The sequence below is a fragment of the Toxotes jaculatrix genome, chromosome 11, assembly GCF_017976425.1.
Source record: "Toxotes jaculatrix isolate fToxJac2 chromosome 11, fToxJac2.pri, whole genome shotgun sequence".
Lineage (NCBI taxonomy): Eukaryota > Metazoa > Chordata > Actinopteri > Toxotidae > Toxotes > Toxotes jaculatrix.
Window position 1 is genome coordinate 11237333 of NC_054404.1, and position 27752 is coordinate 11265084.

The 27752-nt window shown below is 41.9% G+C and overlaps 1 protein-coding gene across 1 annotated transcript; it reads right to left on the reverse strand.

The window, feature by feature from the left end:
- Positions 1 to 26858, reverse strand: spock2 (SPARC (osteonectin), cwcv and kazal like domains proteoglycan 2). Its single transcript, XM_041049992.1, has 11 exons — positions 26670 to 26858; positions 13612 to 13620; positions 13011 to 13056; positions 6920 to 7034; positions 6461 to 6566; positions 4569 to 4677; positions 4230 to 4364; positions 3352 to 3570; positions 2761 to 2823; positions 1688 to 1819; positions 1 to 1131 (listed from the first exon to the last, which is right to left on the reverse strand). Exons 1-11 carry the CDS (start codon positions 26856 to 26858, stop codon positions 986 to 988), a joined length of 1269 nt encoding a protein of 422 aa, XP_040905926.1. The 3' UTR covers positions 1 to 985.
- Between the last annotated feature and the right edge of the window lie 894 nt (positions 26859 to 27752).

Consider the following 27752-nt stretch of genomic DNA (forward strand, 5'->3'; position numbering starts at 1 on the left):
CCAGCTGGGCCACATAGACCAGTTTATTCAATTTAATTTTTTTTATTAAACACAATAATTGATTCACATTATGATACGATGTACACTTGTCAACTAAGCAGTATATTCTGCCAGTCTTTCAAGGCATTGATAACGGGACTAATAGGTGACAATCTGTCTTCTGATACACACATTATATACAAGCTAAAGAGTGATGCGTGAGAAACTAACTTTTTTTTTTTTTTTTTAAGTCATGAATGAGACAGAGCACTACTGTCACATATGAGCCAAAGCGTATGACATGTAAACAGTAAAGTCAAAGGGTGCTTTTCGGTATTCTGATGCTGCTTCCTCTCTTTATCGCCTGTTTCCTGCCTAAAACCAAAACTGGTTATCTGAACTGTGTTATTCTGCAAAAAGAAAGGAGATAAGAGGCCAATTTAGACTACTGAAATGCACCCGATCTTTCTCCGTTTTTTTTTTTTTTTTTTAATGCAAGCAAATGGCAAGCACCTGCAGCTGCTTAAAGTCTCCATTATGCATCAGCTAAAAACTGCTCAAAGATAGTTCAAAGGACATACAACAGAAGAGAACAAAGATTCACAAGTATGAGGGACAAAATTCTTGACTCCAGACCCATAATTTCTTAATAGTGATTTTTCCCCCTCCCGTTACCCATGTCCATGGCCCATGTCCATTCTAAGAACATCCTGTAACATTTAACACACCCATAACCTATGCACCTTCCCTCTCCTGACCCGTGCAACCCTCTCCCTCACTTTTTCATATGCCAGTGTTGTTCTGAGTGTGAGAGCTTCACCATGTCCATCTCTTTGCAGGATCTGTGTGTGTGTGTGTGTGTGTGTGTGTGTGTGTGTGTGTGTGTGTGTGTGTGTGTGTGTGTGTGTGTGTGTGTGTGTGTGTGTGTGTGTGTGTGTGTGTGAGTGTGTTTGGTTTGGAACCATCAAGATGCTCCTGTAGAGAGGTTAGACTACATGCTGGCCCTTTACCAGATATATCCCCCATCATCCACCTCTCCCACCTCTCCCTCTTCCTCTTCAGCCTCTTCTGCAGTCTCCTCGGCTTCTTTCTCTTCCTCGTCTTCCCATCCAACCCCGCTGCCAAAATCACCTGAGTACGTCATTTCATCATCTGTAGAAAGATGATGGAGAGAGAGGGTGGTGCAGGGAGATTGAATTATCCACAGTGGTCATCTTGTTCATCTTGTATATTGCAATAAATTCTGTTCAGCATGTCTTCCTCTCAACTTTGAAGGAGTCCCTTCTATACCAATGAGAAATGCTGAAATTAATTTAAAAACACTGACTGCAATAGCTAAAAAAGGGGGCATGTGTTTGACTTTGTCTGGATTTTAATAGCTATTTCTAAACCTTGCCAGGGGACCCATTCTTATCAGGCGCAGGTTCAGTCCAACCAGTCCTCATTTATCTTGAAAGACTTTTCTCACAGCGACAAGCAGCGCTTTAGAATGCAAATGACTCCGGACACATGAATGTGGCACTGGTTCCTGCAGTGAGTTACATTGCAGTGGGCCTCAGTCCTTTAACATAAAGATAGCCTTGTGCAAAGTGCATGTGCAGGTGCTGTGGAGAAATGGGCAGATCCACTTCTCCACAGCGTTTATCTCTTGCTACAATCAGCTTTCAGGTTCAAATTCTATTAATATATTGACAGCTATTGGACTTACCGCAGTCTGGCTTGCCACGAATCCTAGATCCGGCTACCTCTCCTCCGTTTTGGTCAACACACCAGCACTCTCCCCTGTCACACTGCTGCTTCCTGTAATAGCCGTCTTCATCGCAGCTGGGGATGAATCGACCTGGCATTCACACGCGCACAGACATAAATAAATAAGAGTCAGGTATGGTAAAGCGTCCTGACCTTACATAGAATATAATCTCTCCAAAGCCTATGAAGGCAAATGCAGATAAACACATCCTGCATCATGCCTCATCACACATGGCACCCGGCCCAAGTGAGAGTGTAATGCATGCAGCATATGTGGCAGCCAATTCCATATTCCATGAATACAAATTTGTTCGCCGAACAAGATAGGGGTGAATAAGTATTAAGTCAGCATATAGCAGCATATGCGGGTGGTGTGTAGGTGTGCTGTGGGGGTGGCCAGCTAATCATCATGGAATAACAGAGGACACAAGTTTGGAAAGTATTCAATTTCTGAGCAACTGCATGAATATGAGATACAGCCTGTGTTCACACATAAGGGTGTAGAAAGCCAGGAAAAGGGCACCATGGCAAAATTCGACCTTTTCTTAAGAAGTGTGAAGTGTCATACTCTTCAGGGATTTCATGTATTTCTCAAGACATTAAATATTTGAGAGGCTATTCATAATATTGTAAAAGAAAAGAAGAGTAACACAAATGAGACAGGGCAAAACAGAACTGTCCGTCCAGTCTTTCAAGGGAACATCTGAGCGTCGGGCTGGCAGACTGCCCCCTGCGCGCCGCTCTGTTTCCTTGGAGAGTCCTGACTCAGGGCCCAGTCAGCCAGCCAAAATCTGCAGTGTGGACATGCACACACGTCCAAATACACACACATTCTCATATTCATCGGCTTACACATACATGCAAGACACACTGATGGCCGCTTTCCTTTGCTGTCTGTCAGCATTGAGTTCCAATACACTGATGAGAGACTAATCTCCGCCTCCTGCTTGTCATCTGCTCCACGAAACCACTTGATCAGGAAGGACAGATCCAGCTGGGTTGAAATGCTCTTATGAGACGTCAGATACCTACCAAATTTTCGCTTGCCGCCGTCTAGTACTTGGATCCTCTCGAGTTCAGCCAGGCATGGTGGCTCTGAAAAGAACAGAAAATATTTTTTTACAAGAGAAAGTAGAGGAATAAAGCACACTCCTCTGCACAATTGGACATGGAAGAGAGATAATGACTACCTAAAATCTGACAAAAAACAATCAACACTAAATTCTCTTGTGATCAATGTTTTTGAATGGGTTCAAAAAATCAATTTCCATGTATTTCCTTCCCAAACAAAGAACTGTATCAGCCTGGGATCTGGACCTAGTTTCTGCTCGGCTGGTTGGCTGACAGGCACAATCTACGAGAGCTGTGGGAGAAACAGGCTGTCAACAAGCAGCGGGAATGTTTTTAGTGCCATGCAGTGACCGTTTCACCCCATTGGGGAACAGGAGGGTGAGTAGGAAGACAAATAGTGACGGACCAGCACATGACGCAGCGGTGTCACACCTGAGCGCAGCTGATCGCCTTGAAGTTGGAATGTATGAGCCAAGGGGAATATGTCAGCACACAGGCCCATGACAGTGCATAGGCACTACCATATCGTGCATCCTCCCCTAGAATACTCACTCTCTCTCCAGAAGCACAGACACCATTCGGCAGTGGAGACCTTGCCGTCCCTGTAGGAGTCACAGGAGTTGAAGAAGGGCCGAATGCAGACTTCGTACTTGTCCAGGTTTATGGCAGCCAGCTCAGCCTGGTCCAGGTACAGGTCGCTGTTGGTGTCCAGCTTGGAAAACATCCAGCCTATGGAGTCCTTACAGCTGGCCACCAGGCTCCTGTCCAGCACTGCAAACACAAAGACAGACAAACAAACATTCTGCACCAATGGAAAATGAAACAATGCCAGTGTGCTCAGAAATATCTCCTGCTTCCAATGCAAATCCACTCGATTCATTATTTTCTTAATTATGTCACAGGTTTCAACAAAAAGTGTCTTCTCCTATGAAAACATTTGACCTTATTATTAGCAACCCATTACCAGAATTTTCCATTTCAGACTTTACACAGCCTGGTTGAGGTTCTCTGGCCCACCAGATCCTGAGGCTTACTTCCTGCTGCTCTGAAGCACAGCCTGCTCCTGAATGTGATGCAACGTTAGCTGCCCCCGTAACTATTTTCAAACATATGATACCCAGCAATTGGTTGCAACATGTATCCAGTGAGAGCAGGAGAAAACATGAAGGTGGAAGCAGAACCAGCAGAACCATAATACTAAATTTGTGAAGATTTTATTCTCCCTGGGATATTTTTGCTTTTCCAATTTCAGTCATTGCATGGTACAAATACTGTGCTGCTGATCATGGATATCACAGCAAGTAAAAGGCCACCAGTTTATTTAGACCTCAACTTACTTGTTTAGACATTTTTTATATTATACTATCTGTAATTAAAGTGTTTTGACTTCCTCTTAATGCAGTCAGGATTCATTAAGTAGTAGTTCTAACCTGATGTGGTGCTGGCTGCAGTGGCTCTGGCCCCGGGCTTGCTGTTGTTGTTCTGCTTGGCATTGCTCTGCAGAAGCTGGAACCAGTCCCTCAGACGCTCCCCGAGATCAGCCAGATCCTGTCCGGTACAGCTCTCTGTGGAGGCCAGAAGGAGAGGAAGAATATGTTATTTGTTGCACCCATTCACGTTGTTATAATGATTGTTGTGTGTGACAGAAAGAGATAAAGAATAAAAGGGGGAAATGTGAACAACTGTGCTGCACTGATTACCAGTGAATCCTTTTTAAATATATGTGGCCTGATTATTTCTTGTAATGGTTGTTGTGTGTTCGATCTTACCATGTTTACTCTCCTTGGGTGTAGGGGCAGCAGTTGGACAAGGACACAGGCCTGAGCACTTCAGGGTAAGCTCCTTTCCTGTAAGACATGCCTGCTGCTCCAGCTTGCACTGCAATACAAACACACATACAAGAATTAACACACACACAGACACCGGCGACATCGACAAGGGGACACAAAGGTGAAGTAAAATGAGTTATTGCCGCAACACGGATCAAATATTCATGAGGCGACTGACTGTAGGCCTTAATTCAAATCTAAAACTTGCTCCTGAATGCACTTTCCGACCTCTGCGTGCGCACAAGGTCAAGAATAGTGATCCAAAGGACAAAGAATAAATCAATAGACACATGGGATTCTGTCACCATCAACCACCAACTGGTCTTCCTGAAGCCATTTATCATGACTCTTTGTCTCCGATTTTCCCCTGAGAGTCTCTTCACACGGCTCAGCTCTGAATGTGCAAGGTGTATGTCGCCATTTTCCACACAATGCACGGTACATTATGATAGCATGTACATAACACAGAATCAAAGCTGTGAATAAAAGTACCAGAACACAGCTGGTGCACATATTGTTATACATACTGTATATATTGTATAATATCTCAACACAAAGATTCTCACACTGCATCTGCATTGGGTGTAAAGACTATTTTAGTCATTCTTATTAACACAACATATGTTATGAAGAAGCACCCAGTGCAGAACATATCTGATATTGAATCCACACATACTGTACATAAACATATTTTTCACATCTTTACTGAGGGGGATGCTGTATAGTTTTACTGCCAATGATTCTCACCCTACACTCACACCCAGTGTGTTTCTACCTTCATGTCTTCCGCTTAGAGAGAGTTGCACACGTTCATTACACTGAGTAAACCCAAGAAAAGATGTTTTTTTTCTTTACATTTAAACTTAGACCGACCTTGATTGTTTTTCATTAGGAGTTCCTGGCCACCTGGTGAATGTAGGTCAAATATTCACTTTCCTCTCAGCTCTGTTTTGATCTCTAGCAACTCCTGAGGGAAATATCTGGTTGTTTAGCTACTAAATGCTCCAGCAGCTAGTTACTAACTTTGCCTGCCTGTTGTTTGGTGCTGGGCACAGAGGGTTAATCTGAGATTTTTTAATTGAAAACAGCTGCCTGCTCTGTCTGGGAGCAACACTGATGAGAGCAGTGAGAGTGAACCACAGATTTGATTGGAGCAGCATTAAAGATAAGATAATTTGCAAGATACCAGCAGGGTTAACATATCATGCAGATAGACTAATGCAATTATTTCTGTTTATTTTTACAATTATCTTTTTACTAACATACTATTTGGGGGTGGGAGGGGTCGTTTAACATCTCCCAGTTTATCGTCCCAAAGGAGACACACTAATGTGTAACAGTAACCTATCCTTCTTAGTACTGTAGTCTACATGATTCAAAGAAACAGATAATATGAGGTGGGTATGTTTGTAAGACTGGGTGATGTGGCTGAAATCAGTTTCGCAATATTAATAAAAATATATTTCAGTTATCGATATACACTCAGTTGACAGTTTATTAGCTACACCAAGCTAAAACTGTTCAGTTTTTGTTGAAATTGTTTCAGAGAGGTGTTGATTCAACTTTATGGTCATTTTGGAGGCTGCTGCTTGTGGTGTCGTTGAGTTTATTGCAGGTTTCTCTATTATTTACTCTACGCACATTGATATAAATGTGTAGGACACAATATCACACCTCTCTGTATGATTCAACATAATTCAACAGCACAACAAACTACAGCCTCCAAACTGACCATAAACCTGAATTTGAAAATGTATCTCTGAAACACGAAACCACAGAGAGTAGGTAATGCAATGATATTGAATTATGGGAACGTATTTGTTTCAGTGTACCTTTGAGGCGTAGTTGTGTCCGTCTGATCCACACACAGGCCCAGTGGAGGAGATGGGACAGGGCTGACAGTTTCCATCAGGAGACCTGAGAGCAGGCTGCTTCAGTCTGCAGCAGGACAGAGGACACACAAACACTTCAGTCTCACTAAGTCCAGCTGAGACAGCAACTGCTGTACTAATTCAGAGTCCAGACACAGCAGCGCCAACCTGAACATGAAGCAAACAGCCCCTCATCCATGCTGTCTGAATGTATTAGCTTATCATTAAACAGCAGGCAGTCCTATTGCGCTGGTGCACAAACAAGCTTTATTATTACCACTGTGGCCAACAGGGAGACACATCCCAGACCAACACAAGCAACGGTTGTGCTGACCTTATGTTACTGTGCATGAAGATGATATTTTACTATGTGTGTTTTGGGAGTTAGTCGGTACTTGCCCAGGGGCTACACACACTCACCTGTGTTCGAGTTTCTTGCGGTTGACGCACACAGCTCTCTGGTAGCCCTGGGCAATACACACCTTGTGCCGGCTGCACTTAACCTTTTGACAGGGGTCCTTGGTGGTGTCTACATCTGGGAAAAAACAGAAAATGAGATGTATACTGTTGTATCCTCGCTGCTTCACTCTTTTCTCTTTCACTGCTTAACATCCTTCTCTCTGTTCCTAGTCTCAAATCCCAAGTCTCTCCCTTCTATTTGCTCAGAATAACCTGAGCGTCACTCTATAATTAGAGAGGTGCAGAACTGTTGGCCTTGCACTTAGCCAATATGTATCTTGAGGCTTTCTGTGCTTTATTGAGGGCTAAACATGGAAATCAAAAGGCCTCGTAACAGGATGAGGCAGGGTAGTTTGTTTCTAGTGCAGCTGCACATGTTTTGAATTTGCGTGAAATCATCTTTGGGATAATGAAGGGCAAGATAATTTCAAGATAATGTTATCCCACTCAATAAAGAGTTGATTTGTGCTGAAAGGAAGTGCATTTGTCACACCTCACCAGCGCATTAACTTACCTAAACACAATTTCAATATTACACTTTAGGTTACCTGCTAAGCCGAATACTTTTCGCAATGTAGGCTAAAGCCTGAATGGCTAACTCACTCTGCCCCATCCATCACACACTCTGCTAGCAGCTAATGCTGGACCATGTGTCAGCACCCAAAACACACTCATATGTCACAGCTGTCTGTTCCTAGCAGGCCTGCTGGAGGCCGACCTGGGTGTCACAGTCTATTCTCTTCAGCTCCCCCAGCCTTTATTCACCTACAGTGTCCGTCTGTACTGTACACCTGGATGTGGCTTATTCACTGGCCACTATTGCAGGTTTCATCTACATGACAGAGGTGCTTGTAAATCATGCATTCATTCATGCCCTGCTCTTACTGTATCCCGTTTGATGGCACTATTATAATTTAGCATGGAGGCTTAGGATCTCCTCTCTTGTCCTCTTCGGTGGCTGAATACATCAATGCTGCCTACATCACAGGATTATTGAAGCGAACCGACAGATATCTGATTTGAGAAGCAAATCCAAAACAATACACCCCCTTGTCATGGCTGAGCTGGTTGTATAACTGACTGACTGACTGCTCTGCTGCTGGGGAGAAACGGTGAAGCTTGGAGGCATTAATGCCCACATGCAGACTCCTCATCCATTTAGACTGTCAACAGTGGAGCCTTATTCTTCGGCCGCCCCGTATCCCAGTTGGCCCTGATTGTGTGGAGTATCTCAGTGTACAGTATCACACACATCTCCCAGCTTTTCTCTCTGTTCGTCTCAGCCTTTCTTGCTCTTGCTCTTTCTCAACTCTATCCTCTTTTGTCACTGCCTGCTTTTCTTGTCCTTGGAGCTTTGATGTTTCAACCCCCCCTCGTCTAATTCACAACAGTGCATCAGCAGAATCAGGGTGCAGCGGCCAAGTCAATCCTTAGAATACTTTCAGACAAAAAGATCAAGGAGAATACAGGACAGTAGGTAGAGGGGCAAAACTAAGTATTTTCCAATCCATCCGAGGAAGATTTAACCAGTGCTCACATCGAAGAAATTAAAAGTAGCAGAATACAAACGTAAGAGCAGATAATCCTGCCTTCTAATAGAAAACCATTTGTAAATAAATCTTGTCTGTAGCGAGTGGCTACATTGCTGGCACAGCGTTGTGTTGTGAGCACAGAAGCATAAGGTGGCTGCCTGAGCCTCATGTTAATTTAACAGGCTTCCACAGATTAAAGCAGTGCCTGCGATGATGACGTTTCCATAGCAACAGGCTCTCCGTGGTCCGGGAATCATTTCTGGGTTGACTGTGATTTGCAGCTCAATCTGGTGTTTCTGAGAACTCCCTCTCTCTCTCTCTGTTTCTGAAACCCCCTTTGTGCAATCATGTCTATCAATCTACCTTTCTTCCTTCTCTTTGCATTCCTTTGTCTTGTGCTTGTATCAAATATCTTCACGGTGTAGTCTCATTCTCGCTCTGCCTGCATGTTGATTATTTCCTTCATCACATCCACTTTCTTTCTGTTCAACCCCCAATTCACCCACCTACTTCCATTTTTACTTTTCGAAAGTCTTTCCTTTGGTATTAAACTAATGCCTGCAGCAGTAAACCTCTCCTAATTAGGCTCCCTGTGCTTCAGTCTAATCCAATCCAGATTTGCATGAGGTTTATCCCTGCAGATTGGGGATAACGGAAGCAGACTTCAGGCCACATCCTCATCATCAACCCTCTTATCTTCTGTTTACACACTCAGACTCTAATATCGTCAGTGCTATCTTGTCTTCTAGGTAACCGTAAAGCCAGTCATGTCTCTGCTGCCTGCAACGGCTGGTCCAGACCTGAATCCCCACAGTCACCAAAAAAAAAAAAAGACCAGCAAGCAAAGAAAGGAGAGTAAAGGTCTAAGCTTAAACCTGCATGAATTGATTTTTGTTTACTTGCAGACAGAGCAACAAGCTGAAAATGTGCAACACTGACATACTATCATCTCTTATGATGAAAAGTGCTTATTTACATATCCAGCACACCCAGAGCAACTTTAGCATTCATTTGGAGTCATGTTTCTGGCCACCTAGGGAATGTAAGTCTAATATTCACTCTCTTTTAACTATGTTTTATGCCTGGCTCTTTACCTGCTAAATACCCCAATATGTTCAACGACTAGCCGTTAACTTTAGCATATAGAAGGTTGACCGAACTCTCTGCAAGGAAGCGAATAAGAATTGTTCAATAGGCCATTCACATAAAGTCATTAGTGTTGTTTCTACCACGACTGCATGTGCAAAAATAATAGGGAAATTAAAAAAAAAAAAAATCAAACTACAATTAGACAATTACATTTATTCTGGAATGTAATCAGAGAATGACAAACAGAGGGGGGTCAGTACAAGATGATGTGACTTCCCTCTGGAGCTGGGGTAACACGTTGAGCCCTTCACAGCCTTATATGTGGGGTTTTGAATTTGATAGAAACAGCCCCAGGTGGCCTGAGGAGGGAGAGCGGGAAGGGGTAACACTGGACATATTTGCGTAGTGTGAAGGTGAGAAGGGCAGCAGTAGTCCCTGGAGCAAATAGTGGCTGTTTTTGGAGGTTGAGAGTTGTAGTTGCCCAGACGCAAGATGTGTGCAGCATGTACAAAGAGCTGGGTAGACTCCCTGGTGGGGAAAGAGTCTGCTTTGTTGGATTATTGTGGAGTAAAAATGTGTTAATAGTGGTGGAGAGGTCTTGCAGAGGGCAGGATTTTTCACACACAAAATAGAAGAGCCGCTCCATTGTCTTGGTGTTCTTTTGAGCTGGAGGGCAGACATCCAAATGGAGATTTCCACAAGGTGTTTGATGGCAATCTACTGTGCGTGTGTGTGGGGGCTGCCCAAGTACCAATATCTATCAATACACTCAAGGTGAATTAAACTCTAGACCTTGTTGAGCGTGGGCTCAGCGTGTTTTCCTATCTCCTTAGTGTCTGCCATTGATCTGAAGCCATTGATTTGTCCATTCACCATTCACCTGGTCTCTCTGGCTGAGATAAGCTTCCAGGAAGCCAAGATACTCTTGAACGTGTATATTTAAAAAGATCAAGTGTTTTGTGAGTGCAGCACACAAACACGTGAGTGCTGGTGTGGTTGTGCACGTGCCAGCGTGCATATAGACCTGTTTGTTCTTGCAAATCCAAATTCCAACTGTTCTCCTGCAGTGGTTAAGAGTGAGATGATTCAATCAGTTGCTGGATTGATGAATTGACTGTAGAAATCCTCTGCAAATTACCCTGACCTCTCCCTCACTCAGCACAGCGCACGCTGAAGTGGAGCCTGCCACTGCGGTGTCTGAATGCAAATTTCCACCTCGGTGTGTTGCTGGCATTGCCTGTCTTGTGTGTTAGGAGTGTTGACAGTTCAAAAGCTTTGTCTCCATCTACATGGCTGTGCAGCGGTTGGGGCTGCCTGGCGGAGAAACCAGGCATGTAGGCTCACCCAAGCTCGGGAGTGAAGACATCATACTGATTTAGTCATGTCTCAGAGGGACAAATCTCCTCTTTTTGCTCCTTCGCTTCATTAGGCCACTCATAAAGGAAGGTAGATCAATGGAGGGAGATAGCACACTCATGTCAAAACGGGAGAAAGGGAAACAGATAGATGAAGGGCTTTATGCTGTGTGAAATGAAAGGAAGTGAAGCGCTATTCATCTGATAACCTGAGGCAAGCACATAAAACTTTGGTAAAGTTTCATAAAAGCTGAGCACACACAGTTGTACTCCTACATTTTAGGGACGCCACTTGTGAAGTTGATCTATGTCAGTTAGGTAGACTCTGAGACGCATACAAGAATGTCACTATTTGAAGATTGTTTGCATTGATAATGATCACTGCACAACATTTTTTTATCATCCAATGTGAATGTTTTTTTTTTTTTTTTTAATTCTGCAAGGTTAGGGTTATGGAATATCCAACTAAAACACTGGTTAGAGTTATTATAGGTGAGGCAAACCCATCCACCACCACGACCCCCACACCCTTATCAACACGCAGTAACAACATACTACAAGACACATTAAGAGATTACACAGCTCATGCATGTTTGATATAAATTAATCAACTGTATGTACAGTAGCCTTGTTTCTGTCTCAGTTTCAGAGTATCTTGTTTTTGTGCATGAGATTTTGCTGCCTAATGATCTTCACTTAGTATTCCTCACAGTGAACAAACAGCTTCCTCTTTACAGATGAACAGAGCACAAAGACATCCTTTTGCTTTTTTCATCCTATCATACTCTCCTACACTAGTCAACTTGCTTTCTCCCTCTAGGCCACAATCTCCTCATCACCAGACTGCCTTAGACTTGGCAGAAATAATGTTGAAGTCAGTCACTTTACACTAAATCAATGCATATTAGCCCCCACCCCTGTCTCACTCTCCACTCATGCTTTTATTTCTCTTTCTGGCCTTTCATTGGAAACCATAATTAGTCCTTCATTAAGCCCTTGGAAATTGCGCTAATCGACTCTGCCATTCAGCTGACTTCATTTAAGCTGCAAATCAAGCGACAATGGTTGAGCACACGACTCTGTGTCATGACTTCATCTTGCTGAGGCTCAATTAAGGCTGGAGTCGAAGCGGGGGTCGAGGAGGATACCTCAGTCAGACAGTCAGCCTCTTCGCACAGCTCCTGCTTGAGTGCAGCAGAGAAAGAGAAAAAGGAGGAAGCGGAACAAAGGTGTGATGGGTTGAAGTCGAGCCAATGTTTAGCATCTCCTGGGGGAGGCACATCAGATCCACTCAAGCGGATAAAACAGAGCGCTAACATCTTTCAACCTTTCTGCTGAAAAACCACTACAAGTGTGGACAGTGTGGGGCTGACCCCAGAATACAAACACAGAACAGCGCTGTCTAATATGATGAACCAATGACTGTCTGGGAGGCATCACAGTTCAAATTCAGGCCACAGATTCTGTCTCCATGCTGCAGTACAGGCTCGTGACACTCGGTTTCAATAAATCATGTGGCTTTGCTTTCACTGCCTCAGCATGCGTCTCATGCAGTTAAAACAGAATTTGCTTCGGCCTACGTATATGGAATTATGTTTGCGCCTCATTCCTGAGGATGTGATGCTTCAGCAAACATTTTTCTTGGTGATTTTCAGAAATCACATAAATTGCTGTAAAACTAAGAGTAATAGTATCTCTGGAAAATGACTGAAGAAGACAAGGAAAAAGTCTTTTTCGAAAACAGGCATTTTTCATATAACCACTGTCACTTGTATTTGAGCCAATTTGATATATTTTGTATAAAGAAAAGCACAGTGCAAATTAGTTTTGTGTTTCCTGAAATTAAAAACTATTACATGACGATAATTTATTTTACTAAATATAATGACATGCTTGTTAAAAAAAAACCCTTTTTCTCCGCCTGAAATCTGTCTCATCAGGATTGAGGCACAAATATAATGATATATATGAGCCTATATTAAACTAGCAAAACCCAACAAAACACTCATGTTAAATAGCATTCGGGGACTAAACTCACCATGAAGTGAGAAAGAGATAAGATGGTGTGAGACTTACTGTCATTAGAACCTTGATTTTCATCCCAGGTACGCACATAATCATCCTGCAGAAACATGAAGAAAACATCATTTATTAGCAACTACAGAGAACGAGGAGCTAAGTAATTCACACTGCAGGCCTGAGCGCAGTGTTGTTGATAGCCTAACACATTAACACTCAGTCATCTCCATAGAGGAGAAGTGAAGTAGTTTACATTATCATTGCACACTCACTATAATGTGTACATTAGTCTTGCAGCATGATAATTAGCTAAGAGAGTCACAACAGAGACAGACGGGTATGTACTGTGGCTGTATATCCGTATGGAAATGAGCCCAACAAATCTGCACCCAGTGCCTACATGTGAGACATATGGCATCGGGGGTGAGCTGCCTTTTAAGTGCTCTGCCTTTTTCTCCCACTTAATTAGAACATTAATCGTTCTAATTAAAATGGGCAACTAGAAGGAGATGTTGAAAAAAAAAAGAAAGAGAAAGAAGATGGATGGAGGAGTAGAGATAAAGACACACAAAAAGACATGGAAATGAGTCATGAATGAAAAAGACATCGTACAAAGGCAGCTGGAGGAGCGTTGTAGACAAAAACGGAGAGAACTGACCTCTACCTCCTGGTGAAATGACAGCAAAAGGAGAGAAAAGAGCCAATATTAGTGAAGGAGAAAAGTGTAAATTTAGATACAGGGTATTAAGCTGAATTCAATGACAGTGTAAGCCCACAAGAAAGTCTTTTTATGTTCATTTAAAAGCACCTGAAAATTCAAGCATTTCTTTATAACCTTGCAGATTCATGACTAATTAAGCAACAATCACAGTAGAAGATAAAAAAAAACATTGTTATTAACCTTTGTAAGAAGCTCATTAAGGACATATGTTGTAAGGAGCATTAACTATAGCAAAAGTTTAGAAACATCAAAATCAATCACTCATAATATGGACCATTCTGATTAATATTCTAACCCTGAAACTGAAAACATGTCTTCATATACCCCAAAATTTAACAAGGTGTAAGTGGATTCAATTAGACACATTTCGCACTGCACTCTTCAAATACAAGGGGATCTCACAGAGACATTGCAGATGCAAAGCTTTTTGAGCATATTGCTGTGTCTGACAGAATAAACATGAGTCATTTCAAGATATTTACAATCGGCCACCCCACCTTCCCCTCCTTAGCGATGACTTACTCATCACCGTAAACATTTACTGTACTGGAAGCGTGTGCCAAACAGCTCCCTGGAAGACGATAAATCCTGACACAACACGTGAAATAAGCAGCCCTCGTGAAAGCTGGGACCTTCTTCTCCGACCCTCGCAGTTTTATTTCACAGAGGTAAATATTTTCATCACTGGCATGGACTCCACTGGAGCGTTGAAATCTACCAAACTGCACCACCGTTGCTCTGCTCATCCTCTGCTCGCTGCAGCCGCCGAGCTCATTTCCCCTCCTCAATGACAGAAAAATCACTTCCAGTAAACTGGCGTGGGTCTGGATTCCAACTCAGCGCTCCTGCTGAGCCTCATGAATGATTGTCAGTTATGCAGTTTAACCTTGTTGGGCCTGATGGAGTCACGCATTAGCAGGGTGAGACCTCAAAAGAGTTTATGACTCGGCCATTAATCTAACGCCTCCCATGTCTCCTTTATTGATGCTTCAGCTCCTGCATTATTTAGCAGCCTTTCTGTATTTGTGTTTCTGCCAGGACCGATGAGGAAAGTGTCCTGCTGCGCTGACAGGACAGGAAATCGATGATTTCATAAAAGAAAGGCTGCAGAAAATGTATTCGGGGAAAATAAATTCTCGTGAGTGTACAATGAAATTGAGCGTGAAAAGCGGAGCGCGGTGACAAGTTTAGCACAGCGGCAAAGAAGTTACATCGCTCGAAAATTTGGCTGCTGGTTTTTACACAGAAGTGATTAGAGGAGGCAGGATGAGCTGGGAGCTGTATCCAGGAGCTCTGTGATTTACCTGATAACATCAGATCGGATCTCGTCTTGTTAAACAGAGCGGGAAAGCTTACTCTCTGCATCAAACAAGGCAGACTGTTCACCTTGCTGCCGAGCGCCACAATACTGATTGTCAGATCACAATCCCTCGTATCTGTGTACCCGACGAGCCTCTCCACTGTAAAATTGGGACTCAACTCCAGAGGAGCTGAACGGTGTCACCCAGATCTCTAAACAAAAAGTATGTGAACGACAGAGATTGTGTTGGCTCTGTGGACTGAAAAAGAAAAGAAGAACAAACGGGAAACGGGTTGAAATGAATGTACGAGTGCGTGTGTGTGTGACTGACAGGTGTTTCTGGGTAAATGTCAGCTGTCAGATGCACTCTGTGTTCGCTGTAGTTATCCTGAGGGGTTTGTTCATGGCGACGGGGGGGTGTCCCTGGCTCATCAGTAACAAAGGACACAGTCGTAACATTCTCATGTGGAGATCTCGTCTGCCGGATGAAGGTTTATACTTGACCTTTTCTCACAATTACTGTTAATATCTGCCTTCAGTGGATTCATCAGCCCATGCAGAACAGCACAGGGCTACGACGTACACACCGCATTGTGCATCAAAAAAAAAGCACCAGGGGTCATAAAATTCACGTAATAACCAATTACAGCCCACACAGGCCCCAGTCTCCAGGTTTTCATGTCTGACAGCATTTCCCTGGCCAAAAGCCTTTTATGATTGAGGTGAAAAAGCCACAGAGCTGCTGCAAAGTAAATAGAAGCATCAAGGGAGTTCCTACTCTGTAAATGTAAGCCAGTTCCAACCTTATATTTTAAATTGATGCAGGAAAGTGATTTCTGTGCGGCTGTTCCTTGATGAGAAACCAAACAGTAGTTCAGGTTTGATCAAAGGCAGGCAGGTGAGTGTGTGGTTTCCCACAGAAAAAAAAAACATCACAAAACTTGCTTTTAAATGCAGCTCATGTAAAAATAACAAATCCTCCAATTGAAATGACAGTGTACGCTGTTGGTCCTTGTCCTTCAGAATCACACATTTCAGCATTCTGTAATCGGGATGACATTGGGGTTTCAAAATTAAAACTGCTTTCTGATCTTGCACTGCTATGGTTAAGTTTTTGGTTAGATTAAAGCATAAAACCCACTTGGTTAGGTTTAGAGAATGACCGTGGTTTACAGTAAAATGACTACTATGTTAGATTACAGTGATTTCTTCCCTAAGGTTAGGGCACCTTTGTCATCATGAAAGAAACCAACACTGGCTGTTGGTGGTAAACACGAAACGAAATCTCCCTCTACAGACTTTGTGGCTGCCTGAAAAAAATCACACTGCTTCCTTCTTTGCTCCCCACGCACAGGAGTCATCATTACTATGGCCTCTAGAGGATTTTGTCACTTGAGCATAAACATATGTTGTTTTTAGGTACTTGCTGAAACGACTGTTTCCAAAGTTTGAGGGTTTGATCAGAAAGTCACCTGCTTTACACAATGAGACTGAGCTCCACTCTGCACCGAAAGTCCAGCTCACTGTAATCTCCCTCCAGACTTTCACTGAGGACTGGGCTACATGCCCACCACTTCTGGTGCCCCCCCCCCCCCCCCCCCCCCCCCCCTTCTCTCTTCCCAGTCAACTCTGACGACACTGAAAGGTCCTTAGGCAAACACAAGAAGCTCTTCAAAGACAAGCGCCACTGAGAGAGATGAGAGCACAAAGAAGCTTACCATGTACAATGAGGATTTCATTGAGCATCAATTAGCTGATCAGCAAACAGCAAAACATCCTAATTAGTGTTGGTCCAAAATGAATGACCGAGTATTTTCTACAAATTGAGTTTACACTGGTACGTAGTGCCTCCAGGAAATAGCTGTATGCCCGCACTGTACATCTGACACTGACAAAAGCTTTCGCCATCTCCCACCTACTCACCTTTTATATATTACCAAACTGCCAGCCATGTAAATCAAAGCATTACAGCCCTAAACTCATGTGAGTACTGTGTAATAAAGTTTAGCTTGCTTTGAGCAGCACAGGTAGTGACTGACTGACCTTGGGGCCGATCGTACCGGGGATTATGCACACGCTGCTGTCACTGTTCAGTGCTACAAAGCCGTACCTGTTTTTTTTTTTGTTTTTTTTAGATCAATGATAATCTTGTCGAAGCACACTACTGAAATAAACTCTGCTGGATAGTGTTGTAGTACAAAATATAACTCCAAAATCTGATGAAATAAAGCTGAAAAATAAAACCTTGCATTGCCCTGAGGTTTTCTTCAGCAGCGATGCTACATATGGCATCACATCGCTTCCTCCCACCTAGAGACTCACATAAAGACTCTGTTGCTGTTCACAGCCTCTCAGCTTTGGTTTACAGATCACATGAGACACGCCTGAGATGAAACAAAACCTCCTCAACAATATCATCCTGTATGCTCTCCCCTCATACTCATGCACATTAGGCTTCAGGGCACAAGAAGCAAGCTTCCTGTGTTTCTGCATGCACACAGGGCTCTGAGCTGATGCTTGAGGATTGCAGAGCATCAAATGCTGAATGTCTGGGCTGCTTCCCTTACAGGACGGAGTCAAGTGCGCGGCTTATGTAAGAGAGCTGGGAGGACTGGGTGAATAAAAGGTGAACTGGGGGTTAGTACTTTTGGGAAGCAGATTGATGGACAAAATAAAGATGGGGACAAAGCAGTTCCCTGCTAGAAGTCGCAAAACAAATCAGAAGTGTAGGAAAAAGACTCAGCTGGAGGCAGTGGATGATTTTAACTTTTAAGGCCTCTAGAAATTATTCAAATAAAACAAGATTTTTGGGAATATTAATAATGATACATCAGTGGTTCCTCTATCTGTTTTCAGGGTATGGAACATGCATTGTCAAGAAAAAAGACCTGTGGTACATTAGAATCTCTGCACCCTGTTGGTTTAAAGGTAGGTAGGACTTTGATTTAAGAATTATTACTCTGATAGATTTCTGTGTTCAGTGATTATTTTTAATTCTGGGAACTACAGCTCTGAATGGCATTTTCCATGTCCACGTGCATGTAAAAGCACAGGATGTGCTCTTTCTTAAGCCATTATATGCTTTGAGATTTGTTAGAGATTTGCCCCGCTGAAGGCCTAAGAACTGCGAGCTTTGCTTCATTATTACAATGTTACTTTTTTTTAAAAATAATCCCTCAGTTCAAAAAGAGGGAACAGAAACACTGGTTTTAATTATGTTCCTGACAAATGGAATGAGTTACAAAAAGTTTAGAAATTAAAATCTCTCACGTCTTACCCAGAACTGTTTTCTTTTGTATGGAAACACAGTACATAGTATTTTGTATGTACATTTTTGTATGTAAATTGTGTGTTTGATTCAGACTATTGCTACGAGGTAGCAAAAGAAGTACCTTCAGAAGTATTTCCTGTGCTTTTTCTATAGTATTTCACAGCAGGGAGACATTAAACCAGAACACACAAATAAAGCACACTAGACAGAGAATGATTGTTGACCTTATGGCAAGAAACTTTGAGTCTCAGCAACACTGACTGGTTTTCCTGCATGTCTCTTCAACGTGTGTACCCTGAGATCATTTCAACAGGGGGCGTAGAAAATGCTCTTTGCAAATGCCAGATTGTCCACACATCAGCTAAGCTCAGACAGAGAATTAAGCCAAGTACTTTCAAATATAAGTTGTGTGTGCGATACAATAGATGTACCATTAAATAAAGAAACTGCAAATGTGGAATTTAGAATAAATGATTTACATATTTCTTATACCTCAGTTTGAAGAGAGATTTCCATTTCAATCTTAAAACATACTTGAAGAGTTTAATTGACACGTTGTCTGCACTGCACTTCTCCTTACTGGTTCATGAACAATCTCTTTCACTCTAAAGGGACTGGACAAAAGGTACTAATTTACGTCTGCACTGAATGGTGAGACACTTACAGTAGTGGCTATTACAGGTAATGTACATTACACATAATCATTCCGCTCCTCGTTCCACATATGCTCTAATGTCACTCTTAACACTGAAGTGGAGATGAGTGGTGTCAGAAATACTGTGACAGGAAAGGATGAATAAAAGATCAAATACAAAGCCTAGTTGAAAATTGCACTCCAGTATGTAAACAGTGAATAGCCTTTTCCATTTCACCATATACAGTGGGTACGGAAAGTATTCAGACCCCCTTAAATTTTTCAGTCTTTGTTATATTGCAGCCATTTGCTAAAATCATTTAAGTTCATTTTTTCCCTCATTAATGTACACACAGCACCCCATATTGACAGTGAAACACGAAATTGTTGACATTTTTGCAGATTTATTAAAAAAGAAAAACTGAAATATCACATGGCCATAAGTATTCAGACCCTTTGCTGTAACCCTCATATATTTAACTCAGGTGCTGTCCATTTCTTCTGATCATCCTTGAGATGGTTCTACACCTTCATTGGAGTCCAGCTGTGTTTGATTATACTGATTGGACTTGATTAGGAAGGCCACACACCTGTCTATATAAGACCTTACAGCTCACAGTGCATGTCAGAGCAAATGAGAATCGTGAGGTCAAAGGAACTGCCTGAAGAGCTCAGAGACAGAATTGTTGCAAGGCACAGATCTGGCCAAGGTTACAAAAAAATTTCTGCTGCACTTAAGGTTCCTAATAGCACAGTGGCCTCCATAATCCTTAAATGGAAGACATTTGAGACGACCAGAACCCTTCCTAGAGCTGGCCAAACTGAGCAAAATTGCAAAATTTAAGGGGGTCTAAATACTTTCCGTACACACTCTACATCTTCAAAGGTACAGGACAAAAAATGGACTGTTTCCAATGAATTTGGCAGAAATGTTTATGTAGAGTTCTTAGATTTTCTTATCGTTTTGCAATACACACAGACACGCACACACAAACAGATACAGCTATGAAAATCACACTTAGTCCACAAAATCTCTGTGCATTCATGCCAGCCCAACACTATCTATAAATAAAATCAGCCCTTGTGCCTCTCAGGGCTCTGGAGGGAATAAGAAAACAGTCTGCAACTCACTGGAGAATCTGGTTCAAACAGCGAGAACCTTCACACTTCATTGAAAACACTGAGTTCAACGCAAAAACAGAATTGTACAACAATGGAAAATCAATGAAGTTTCTCTGGTAAGGGCTACAAGAAGGATAAGAATCAGCCAATGATTTGAGACAGGGGACTCTGAAACAGTGCAATCGTATAAGAGAGTCACAACCAGATCAGCAGGAATAGTGGACTGAAACCTGGCTCGTCCTGTGGAAAAGACAGACTGGCTGTCATTTCTGGTGCCTAACAAGTTCTAACAAGACCGTTAATTTTGCCTGCTGAAATGACAACTGTCACTGGCATTTAGCAGCTGTAGATAGCTCGTCATGTTAGCTCCATGAGTTGGCTGAAATGCTTTATTACATGATTTTGTGCTAAAAGACTGAGACTTAAGCTGGATGTCAAAGGCAAACAAGCCAGAGGATACATAGAAGACATGGACATAGCCCTCTCTGGCTCCTTAGCTTAAATACATGAACAAAGTGTAAACTTTCCCAAAACCAATAAAGAGCCAGAGCAGTGCTACGAACTTAAATCTCAGCCGTTTCCACGGACAACTTCCATAGTTTGGCGAGCTACTATTTAGTGGATGCACTAGTCAATGTCATTAGTCAAATTCATTTTTTTTCTTAATCTGTAACCCCACAAAATAATGTAGTATAAAATGCCTCATTTGGAAACACCAAATTAGGCTATTACTGCATGTAGTTAACTAGTTGACTTGGCAAGCTAATGGATTTGCAGCTTTACAAACAAACACACTGTTTAATCCATTCCTGGCTCTTTTTGCTCTCGTAATTTTGGTTTTGGAGAGGGTTAAAAAAGAAAACCACCACCCAGCTCTTTTTTTTTAAATGTACTATCTCTCTTCTATCTTCATCCCTGTACACACTGCCTCAACATGTGTACAAATCCGAAGCTTGACAATCCTGCCATGCCTAGTTACAGTTGCTAAGATATGAATGGACAATAAATGAAATCCTTCAAGTCATTTTATGTCTTGAGTCTGACCATGAGATCTACTCAGCTACCAGTTCCTTTCAAAACAAGCTTGTCAACTCCATATGCTGCAGGTTTTTCATATGTGCATATCACATATGTATGCTCTTTTTTTCCCCCGTTAAAACAGATGGATTTGCTCTGTTATTTTCAACCACCTCTAATATTTTCAAGTCAAATTCTCTTGCATCAGTTACTGTACCTACAGAAGCTGATCTCACACTGGCAGTAACTCAGTCTGGCTCAAACCCAAAGGTAATAACACTTGGGTGGCATTTACTGTAGGGACTGCTGCTGCCACTTAGAATTATTGTTAGTTTTAAAAGGAAAAAAAGGTTTGATTTATTGAACCTGTGTTGCTGAATCTTAAAAGCCATACATGTTCTCATACTAATTTAAGAGGTATAGTGCATTTTCAAAAGAGGGTCAATTAAGAAACAAATACAACTCTTAAGTTACAAACTGTCCTGTTTTACAGTTGAATTCATATAAATGAACATCATGAGGCACAGCTTTTCAAAGAAAAGGTATCTTGAGGCTTTTACTGCTGCCGATATCTGGGCTATTTATTGTATATACAGGTTTTGCAACCACAGCAGGACATTGGTAGTCCAGTAAAGAGCTTGTTACAGGCAGATTCCTGAATCCTAGGCTTTTTTTTTTTTTTTTTTCAGCAAACAGCCTATTTGGTGTACCGACTCCCAGGTGTAGCCAGCACAGAAGCAGGTCACTTCAAGATGTCATGCATGTGAAATGCTCGCAGGGATTTCTGGCAGCTGCAAGGAGGAATGTTGTACAAAAGGATGCCTTAAAGACCCAAGTCTTTGTCTGCAGCTATTAGGCACACCTGTATGGAGAGCTCTGGATGAAGATACATTTATTCAATTTTACACACAATTGCGTCTGCTAACAAAAATTGATATTTATCACCTTTCTTGACTACTTATCAAATCCTCTCTCTGTCTCTCTGCGGCACCTGTGCCCTTCAGCTGTGGCTATTGTACTGCAGTGGGAAGCAGCTGTAGCAGTGCAAGCAGTGCATGATGAAAGGGTGTTTCTTTTTTTCTTCTACTCAATTACAGCCCACCTAAGCCTCTGGTAGCCAGCCAAGACTCCCCACAGCGCACCAGTAATGCGTCCAAATCCTGAACAACCAGACCACTTCTTTCAGAACTGTCGGAGGTGAGCGAGATCCACTCCATCTGCATTGCCAACAAGAGTTCTGGACGTTTGTAGCCTCGTAGAGAATCTGGAACACGATAAGGAACAGCTCATGCCAGAACAAAGCATGATTAGATAGACTAATGGATTTCTGATTAGCTGTTATCATCATTCATAGCATTAATGCATCAGTAGCAGTCTATTCTAATATCAGAGAGCACAAGGCAGTCGAGCGGCTGTGCAATAGGAAAGACAGACTGAGCGCAAGGCTAGTGATGATAATTTACTGTCTGGATAGTCTTTAATGGAGTATTTGGCTCCAGTGTTACAGATGCCATTATCCACAATTATGTTTCGTATGCTACAGTGAAATGATAAAAAGGAGCAGTGACAGGTGCACCCACAGTCACAAAGTATTAAAATTCTGCTGGACTGTGGCCAGTTTAAGAGAATGAGAGGCTGAAATCAGGCAAATGAGCATAGGTAGTTCACGTAACCCTCCCCTCAAGTGTTGGCTAAAGGTTACCAGCGTGGTGCAAAAGAACACAGCACCACATCATAAAAAAGATCGCCAGAACCTGCAGCAAGTGCTTTCACCATTCTGCATATTTAATCCACATTGGCATCGACAAGGGATGTGATGTTTTTGTGCTGGCACCAAGTGTTTTCTGTTCATTAAAAATGAAGTGACTGGATAACAGGTGCAGGCAGGATTGGTACTGGGTGGTACAGAGCTGCCTGACTGTAGAAGCATGTGTTTTTATGATAAGGATTTGCCAGGCACGGACAGTGCATGATGGGACAGGGGAAAGCAGGGAAAACGAGAAAAATATTAAACAAAAATCACCTCATAAACACTGACCTCTTTCAGTGATGGATGCTGACAATAAACATCCTCCTCCTGGGTGAACTTGCATTTCCATGCCCTAATCATCATCCATTTTTATGCACATAACTGAGTTTGTCTTAAATCAACAGGAATAAAACATCAGCCCAATTTCATGGCTTAGCAATTTCATGGACAGTGTCATTTTTACAAGGGAAGTTGAGCAAAATATTCAATTTACTGTTGATTTGCCTTTAGTAGACACACCAGATTGGATCTGCTCTGCATGAAATGCTGTAGTCTCAAGCCATTTAATTTCACACTGAAATGCAGACTGCATTTAGTGAGATGATCCCAGTTGACATCTAATTGTCCCTATAATTGAGTCTCTGAATTTCTGTACGAAGAACATTTTTTTCTTTAGTGTCTGTTAAAAATGAAAATGAGTACATATGATGGAGATGTATTTTTATGATGATATATACTGTATATCTCCATTTTTAACCTGCTAGTTGAGCTCTCTCATTCTATTTAGACCTCCGTGTTGAAGGTTCATTATTAGTAATAACTTCCCAGTTTTAATTTAAACTAAAAGTGACAAATTTCTAAGAATTAAGCAAGAATGACAGTCTTTGGGTTGACATAGCTCTGCATTCAGTCACCATGACTTCTTCCCTGTTCCCCAGTTTTTCTTTTACTTATTTTTTTATTTATTTTTCCTGGATTCGGTGCATTAGCGGAATGAAATGTTGAGTGCACCTGTCAGATTAAAGGATTGAAGGTATCCCATTCTATTATTTGTTGACTGTAACTGTTAAATCTAATCGCCTTGTCTTCCTGTGAAAGAGATTGAATTGAAGTGTGGGACCTATTTTCATTGGAAGTGAAAGAGGCTCTTATCCTGGGTCTGCTTTTACATTTCGTAAGAGAATAAATATGAAATATTTACAGTGTGCATACTGCAGAATATGTATTGTGTATGTTTCTGTGTTTAAGGGTTTGTGTGCTTCACTGTGCTTGTTTGTGCGGAAGGGAGATTGATAGTTTGTCTTTCATGTTGCGCAGCTTTGATTATGGCTTTCCAGTGTTGGATTAATATTCAACATTCAGCTCTCAGAGGACTGTGCGCATCAACATCAATTTGTGTAATCTGAACACCTATAAGTGTGTCACTGGCAGTCCTTTATACACCAACCAAATAATTCCCAGGGACTCAACTACTCATTTTCTAGTTCAGATTTTTTTTTTAGTTCAAAGACCATCATGAAGCAACATCAATTAAATGTTCATTATGTTCAATATTCAGCAGCTCTCATTAAGAATCATTAAGAGAATATGAGCTGGTGCACGAACGATATTTCAGTTGAAAAAGTTTACAATCTTAATGATGTTAAGAAAAAAAAAATCCTAATAAACAATGTTTCCACTTATTCCTCCACCCTGAAGCACGGCTGGTGAGGGGATAGAGTCATCAAACTCCTTGTGATACAGGCTCCATTTCAACAGCATAACACACAGACTGCTGTTGCTACGGCAGCAAGCTGAAATCAAAGCGGTTTCTACTGGTGATTCCCCCGGGAGGTTCAGTGGTTCGCTTCTCTGATGTTTCTCCTGTCATCATCATCATCACCAGAGACACCAGTACTCCTGCCCTTTAACGCGCTTACAAACGAACAAACACACACACACACACACACGCACACACACACACACACACACACACACACACACACACACACACACACACACACACACACATACACACATACACACGCGCAACAGCCCTAACAAAATCTCGCTTCTGCACTTGCACAAGTAAAGTAAAAACACAAATGCACATGCACACATTAAGAAAATTACTCCTGGGAATAATGATCATGAAAGAGATACAGCGTGCAACTGTAGGGGCTGTGTTACTCAGCAGCTTTGATGTTAAATTGAGGAAAAAATGGAAAGCAGACCAAGTGACATCTTCATACTGGATGGCAGACCCTTAAGCATTATACAGAGGATGGTCCCACTTTCCCTGAACCATTTATATCTCGGGATGCTCTACATATTCCAGGTGTGTTTTTAGTCACTCTTGCAAGGAGGGTTTTTTTTTTTTTTGCAATGCCAATCATGATGTGCTGAATGGAGAGTGAAGCTGCTTCTCTAACATTTTGCATCAAAGCTGTGTAAATATAGAGCAGCATCCAGTGAGTTATAATCCCACAATAATTCTGACTTAATCTTTCCATGCCCACAATTTCATTACTTCCCTAAGTACAGTTCCAGAGGACATTCTCTTTAAGTAATCACAGCCAAACTAATCTGGCCCCAGGAGGGGCGGCTGCCAATTTTCACAAACATTCATCCTTTCTTCAGGGATGGCCATGACCCGTAATCTAAGGAGGTGTATAAATATGCATCAAAAAATGACACCACATCCTCTTCTGTGGTGGTTATTATTTAGGAGGGCTCACCTTCTCCTCCTGAGAAGATAGGGCATCGATCTCATATAGGTGCTCAAGCCAACTGCTCATATTTCAAATCCAATAATGATACCTATCACGTGCTGCAATAACCACCCTGGATCAATTAAAACCCAATTAACAGGAGTCATATGGAACATAATCCAACTGCACTATTGTCCAAATCCTTTTGGGATCATTAGTAATCATTTCACAGAGCTGGAGGCAAAACTATCTATACATTCACAGACAGAGCAGTATATCACCGTGCATACCCTGCAGGCTTTAATCAATCTCTGCAACCCAGTTCAGTCTGTTCAGTAGTAGAATATGCACATCAATCAATCACTGCCCCTCTGCTCTAATTGCTTAATTCTCTTGTTTGTGAAATCTCCCGTGACACATCTGGAAACATCTGAGGTAACCCACATTAGGGACAGTATGATGGAATAGGTCTATACAGCTCCTGCTGTGCAAGTGGGACTGAAACATTAATTGCCTACTATTAACCAGGGGCACATACACCAAAAGAGGGAAGAGTAGTAGCCTGTATGGATTGAGTTTTCAACTGCAGCTTTAATTTTGACCTGGCTTTTCTAATAAAGCTAGTTTCCACTCATGGAAGCTCTGCATTTAAAAATCCCTTTGGACAGCCTGAATTTTGGGGAGGGATTTTAGAAAAGTAAAAGGTCCAGTCAGTGTTTGCCATGAGGTCAGTCAGTTATTTTTGCCACCCCCTCCAAAACCATACATTTGACCCATAATACACAACATCTTTTGAGAAAATCAAAAAACAAAGAAAGAAAGTCAGGCTAAACGTGTACAGGCAGGTGACAGATATCTGAAAGAAAAGAAAAATGGCAATACTGTAAACAAAACTCCTAATATGTACCTCATTTTCATCTTACTACATTCTATGTGCTTTATCAATTTTGGTCACCCAAAAATAGTCCTTACACGTATTGTTTTCTTATTCTGAAACATTTCATTTAAAGTGTGTGTGTGTGTGTGTCTCTCTCTCTCCAGTGCGGGAAATGTTTCAACAACAGCACCAAGTTGGTGTGCATTATCAGGCTAAGAAAGTGTGTGATAACATTTTTTTTTTTTTTTACTGTTTCTACATTGCCGCGTGCGTGTTTCCCCATCTTTTATTTACCGCATTAGCGCGCATCTCTCCATCAACACGGCGGACTTACGTCTCTGAAGCGATTCCAGTGCTTGATCTTGCGGCTGTACTGTGAAATGGTGGACAGCCACTGCTCGTCTTCCATGAAATTCCCCGTTTTTTCCGCCTCTTTGACGCTCTTCACGTCGGCCTGGAAGGTGGACCCCGTGAGCATCACCAGCGGGACGAGAAGGCACACGATATCCGTAATTTCCACCATGGTAGCGGACAAAAACACCTCGCGCACACCGGCTGTCGGCTTTCCTCTTGTGGGAGGAGGAGGAGGAGGAGGATGCTGAGACTGGACTGAAACTACCAACTGATTAGCCTATAGGATGCTCCTTCTGCTGCTGGGGGGCAGAGCGAGAGAGGGAGGGAGAGAGGGAGAGAGAGGAGCCTATTTGATGATAGTGTTGAGATTAAAGCCTGTCCCTGTGTTATTTGGTAGCTACGAGAATGCATCACAGACTCATTTGCATTTTCATGTTAAAGTTGGTGCAAGCTATACCTTCGACTGTCACGTGACACAATGCCCACCCTCCCCCAGTCATGGTCAGTTCAGGTGGGACGGTTTATTTGGTATGAGGGGGGAGTGCTGCAAATATATTTCTGTTATGGATTAATCTGCGGATTATTAGATTAATCGTGTAGTCTATAAAATGTGAGAAAATTGCAGTAGTGGAAGTACTCAGATCCTTTACTGAATTAAAAGTACCAGTATCACAATGTAGAAATACTCTGCTACAAGTAAAAGTCATGCATTCAAAACTTAGTACATAAATGCAGTATACAGTAAGTATTGGCATCAAAGTATAATTAAAGTACCATTTGTCCCATTTCAGAATAATTTATATTATTTTATCATTGGATTATAATTATTGCTGCATTAATGTATATATCAATTTACTGTTGAGTTTGGTAATGATCTATAATGATTTGTTTGTATTTGTTTACATTTGGTATTAATAAGCTAAATCTGCAACTAGTAACTACAGCTGTCAAATAAACGTAAGTACATCTGCCTCTGAAATCCAGTGAAGCAAAAGTATAAAGCAGCATAAATTGGAACTTACCTCAAAGCTGTACTTAAGTGCAGTACTTGAATAAACGTGCT